The sequence below is a fragment of the Phacochoerus africanus genome, chromosome 8, assembly GCF_016906955.1.
Source record: "Phacochoerus africanus isolate WHEZ1 chromosome 8, ROS_Pafr_v1, whole genome shotgun sequence".
Classification (NCBI taxonomy): Eukaryota; Metazoa; Chordata; class Mammalia; order Artiodactyla; family Suidae; genus Phacochoerus; species Phacochoerus africanus.
This window is the reverse complement of record NC_062551.1, coordinates 167,545,866-167,550,673: the sequence shown is the minus strand read 5'-3', so window position 1 is coordinate 167,550,673 and position 4,808 is coordinate 167,545,866. Positions and strand designations below refer to the sequence as shown.

The 4,808-nt window shown below is 50.0% G+C and overlaps 1 protein-coding gene across 1 annotated transcript; it reads right to left on the bottom strand.

The window, feature by feature from the left end:
- Nucleotides 1-719: 719 nt before the first annotated feature.
- LOC125133413 (cilia- and flagella-associated protein 57-like) lies at nucleotides 720-4,284 on the bottom strand. The gene is made up of 4 exons (XM_047791521.1): nucleotides 4,264-4,284; nucleotides 3,084-3,262; nucleotides 1,160-1,367; nucleotides 720-866 (listed from the first exon to the last, which is right to left on the bottom strand). The coding sequence occupies exons 1-4, from the start codon at nucleotides 4,282-4,284 to the stop codon at nucleotides 720-722; spliced, it is 555 nt and encodes a 184-aa protein (XP_047647477.1).
- Nucleotides 4,285-4,808: the final 524 nt, after the last annotated feature.

Genomic DNA, 4,808 nt, shown 5'->3' with positions numbered 1-4,808 from the left:
AGGCAAGTAAACTCACCGTGCCCCTTCCCCGACACCGCCTGCCTTGCTCTCCCCCACCCTCATCCTGGCGTCTCTTCCCGGCATTCAGCACTCAGCCTGCGCATCCTCTCTGAGAGCTCCTCATCTCTGGGCTCCTGCATCTGCTCGGGGAACGTCCTACGGACTTAAGCTTTGCAAAGGCTCTCTGTGCTCCTCGCTGCCGAGCCCTCACCTGAAAGCCTCAGAACTAACTCCTGATCGTGGCAATGACAACTACTAATACGTTTATCGAGCACAGGCAGTACACAGAGTGATTGCATGGATGTCGTTCCATTCGTTTGATAACCACCAGGGATGCGCCATTATCTCACGAGTCTTCTAGATTCTGCAACTCATGTGAAGTCACTCAGCCAGTAAAACTGAGTCAAGTCTAACTCATTCCGTGGGTAATTAACCACTTCGCATCCAATGCCCCCAAATCACCCGCACCAGGCAACACAGGCAGGTTACTTTTCTGAAGCATAACGCTTCTCCACGGACACAGGACGCCAGGCTGGCGATTGCCGTCTTTCACCATTCGCAGCTCCTCTCTCTCCCTTTAAGTGACTTCAGGCCCCTCCACTGGGCAACGGACCTCCCCCAAACACAGCACCTGCTCTCCATCACTGGTGACTTTGCCTAATTTGTTCCTTCCCCTTGGAATTCCTGACTCTTTCCTCCTGTCAGATGTTACCCATCCTCTACGACCCCTCCTCAAAGATGAGCCTCAAACACCTGAGGCCTTCCTGGTTCTTCCCCAAACAGACAAGCTCTCCCTCCACCGCCTGTGTCATTTCTTCCACAAACGTTCCTGGATGCTCGCCTGGATGCTTGCACCAGGCAGTGTTCTCGACATGAAGTGTCAGAGACATCATAATCATACAAGTTTATGGGAACACGGATCTTCAAAGAGAAAACAGAATTTGCCAAGGTCCTCTCCCAGGATTCAGAGCCAGACCTTCCTAATTCTCACCTCCATTCTGCCCAGCCCATCCCAAAACTCCCCTCGGGCAAATGTCTCAAGTCCCTTTCTGCTCAGCACCCCAGCCTCTCCCCACCCAACGCCTGCCCTGTCGGTGCTCTGCTGCCCCAGAACAATTGCCAGTCGGACCCCAGCTTGGCCCCTGCCTCCCCTCCTTACCCGGATTTCCCTGCTCTCACGGTACGACTCCTTGTCGTCCATCTTCTCGTACAGCAGAACCCTCCCTGGCCCGGCGGAACAGGCAAATCCCTTAGAATAGGCTGCAATGGCAAACACCTGGGGCGGGGACAGCTGGCTGCGGCTGCTGGCCATCGTGACCTGCTCGGAGGAAGGGACTGGGGAAGTGAGCGTTGGAAACTGGATCAGGCTGGAAAAGGAAAACAGCACAGAGCGTTAACAGAGACAATTCCAAGGAGGTGAGTTCTGCTGGGGATGAGGAAGAGGGCCGTCCTTGGGTGTGGGAGAAACCAGCCAGTGTCAGAGGCTTTCCATGACCCACATGCTGCCCTCTGGCTGGGAAGGCTGGCCCCCTCCATGGAAGACGGAGGGTCACACATTTGGGTGGACGTCTTGCGACCCTGGGCAGTCACTGCTATTATCTCACTTCTTGGGTTGGTTGGGGGAAAAGTGGCTCGCAGGGGTTGAGTTCTAAATGAGTGAGCGGAAGAGCTGAATCTGAGCCTAGGTTTCCATTCCCGTCCTTCCCACCTTCCTTTCCTACTGTTTTCTTTCCTTCTTTCCTTTCTTCCTCTCTCCCTCCCTTTCCAACCTCCTTCCTCCCTCCCCCTCTTCCTCCTCCATTCATTCGTACATCGTTTACTGGAGCTACGCTGTGTTAACGACGCCATCAAACAGTGGTAGATGAGATCGACTCAGTTCATGCCCTGAGACGCCGAGAGCCTACAGGGCGTGTGATAAGCACTCTTAGGGGCTTCTGAGTAGGACGGAAGCGGCTGGTCAGAGGTACCAGGATGTTCTGAGGGCAGTCAGAGAGGAGGACCACCTACCTGAGATGCGCAGAGGCTGAGGCTCCCAGCTGAGACCCAAGGACAAAGAGGAATAGCGACCAAGCCCAGAGGCAGGAGCGTGCATGTGGCACGTGGGGGAGAGAGGCGGGAGAGGATGCTCCAGATTAAAGGTGGGTCAGGGCAGGGGGACGTGTGGGCCAAGCTCAGGAGTGTGAGTTTATTCTTGGGGCCCTGGACCCTCTGAAAGAGGGTGAGCACAGCAAACTGAATGGCATAGGATCTTACTGAGAATTTCTCAACATCATCACGGCCAAAACGCAGTGTCATCATCACGGGGTGGGGGAGCGAAAACTGGGCGAAGCCAAAGTCATTGAGGAGGAAGAACCTACAGTGCGCCGTGGTGGCCGAGGCGCAGGCTCCGGGGCTAGACGGGTCTCAGTCTGAGTCCTGACCTGTCACTTAACACTGCTGTGATCCGGGGTGAGTCGACCTCTTGGAGCCTCTGTTTCCTTGTCTCTAAAGTGGGCGTGATAATAATACGTACCGTAAAGGACGGGTTAGACTCAAATGGGAATACACACGAAGTGTGTAAGGCAGGGTCTAGAACCACGGTGGTACTTTCCAACACGCATGGCTGTGGCTCTTATTTATTGGCTGCAGCAGGGCTAAAAGTGACAGCTCCACCCTGGTCCCACTCTAGCTCCTGTGCTTCTGTCAGGCTGACTGACAACATCTCCTTGCGTCTCCTGAGGCCTCCTACCCAACCCCAAGGTCCTGAGGACCCCGACCCCAAGCACAGTGCCTGCACGCTGCAAGGGCTCGGGGGACGGTACAATAGATTCAGTAAGCCAGGCAGGCGCTAGCTAGAAAACACAGTTTTGAAAACCTGTTGTTTTGAAGACGGCTTCTACTAAAATGCACATAGGAAGAGGCCAGGTAGAAAAACAAAAAGAATTGCGTCTAAGCTGTGGTCACGACTGTCCACTTTGCCTCTGAATAGGGATGACCCCTAGGAAGGGGGACAGGAGCGGTTTTTCCAGAAGGCCGCTGCCCTGTGCTGTGACGAGCACCCTGAGCGTGATCCTGAGCGCCCCCGCCCACGGGGGGACCATTACCTCTCAGACTCCCGGATCACCCCCAGGTTCTTGGTCTCGCTGGTGGGCTCCTTGACCGCGATACTTGTCTCCCAGCGCTGATCTCCAGACTCGAAGAGGAAGAGCCTGCCGGCGTCAGTGCCAACGACTATCGTGTCCTCAGACACCCAGGTGTGGGCGAGATAGCAATTTGAAATTTGCTGGAACAAGGTGCATCATAAGATTTTTGTTACCCTTATGAATTAAAGAACCAGAGCAGAATGGTAGTCATATGATACATCTGCAACCAGTACATCACGGGCAGCTGCAGTTCAAAACTGTATTTAATGATGACAGGGTGATTTCAAACTGTGCTGACAAACATTTGGGGAACATGTATTCTATGAAGACGGTTCTGCTGACAGAGTCACGGGAGCTCCATCTCATGTTGTTCTGAATCTGGTTTGAGATCAGTTGCTGAGCCTATTGCTTCTTAGTAAATGTGAGCTAAAGGTAACAGACCTATTCATATTGCTCCTGCCAGGAGTCCTTCATAAATGTCATAACTTAAAAATAAGTTTTAGGAGTTCCCATCGTGGCGCAGCAGAAACAAATCCTACTAGGAACCATAAGGTTGCTGGTTCAATCCCTGGCCTCATTCAGTGGGTTAAGGATCCGGCGTTGTGTGAGCTATGGTGTAGGTCGCAGATGCAGCTCGGATCGGGCATTGCTGTGGCTCTGGTATAGGCCCCCAGCTGTAGCTCTGATTGGACCCCTAGCCTGGGAACCTCCATATGCCACAGGTGCAGCCCTACAATGACAAAAAATTTTTAAAAAGGTTTTAATAGCTGCTGTGTATAATTTATCTTAACATTTATAATGTAATTCATATAAGAATCACCTGGTGAATTTTAATAAAACATGTATATGTTCTAAACCTCACTCCCCAACCCCTTGAAAGCCTGCAGGTGTTATGTGTATGTGTTTGGATGTCTTTCATTAAATAATAAAATTCCACCATTATTTTAAAAGAAGGAAATAAAGATCCCTCTGGCAACTGCATGGAAGACAATCCTGGAGGGAAGGAAACCTCAGCAGGTTAGTTCAAAAACCAGGAGACATGGTAGGAACAGGCAACATGAAGGCAGCAGGGCGATGGGATCGGGAGGACAGAGAAATGCTAAGGGGCAAAACCACTACTCCCATTACTTCTCTGCCTCACCTCTTGCTCCTTCTCTTCCATTCACTTCGCTCCAGCCACACTGGCTCCTTGCTGTTCCTCTAACACACTCAGCACCCTCCTAACCCAGAGCCTAAAAGGCAAACGTGTAAAGCATCAAAGAGATAATATATGACCATATATTAACGGTTTGGGGTAAGGGATAATTCCTAAACAAGAAACAAAGAAGGAAAATTTTGATAAATTTGATTTCATTAAAACTAAGAATTTCTGTCTACCAAGATGCCATAAAGTGGGAGAAAACACAAGCGCCAAGCTAGGAGAAATTATTTGCTAAATAGATAGATAGATAGATAGATAATAGACATATAGACAGACAGAGATAGAGATAGATACATACACACATGTATATATACACACATATGTGTATATATAGCAAATATATATAGCAAATATATAAATATATATCTGACAAAATATTACAGAATATAAAATGTGTGCCTATAAATCAGTAAGAAAATCACCAAGAAAGAGTAGAAAAATAGATAAAAAACTTAAGACATGAAGTAGGAATTACCCTTAAACTT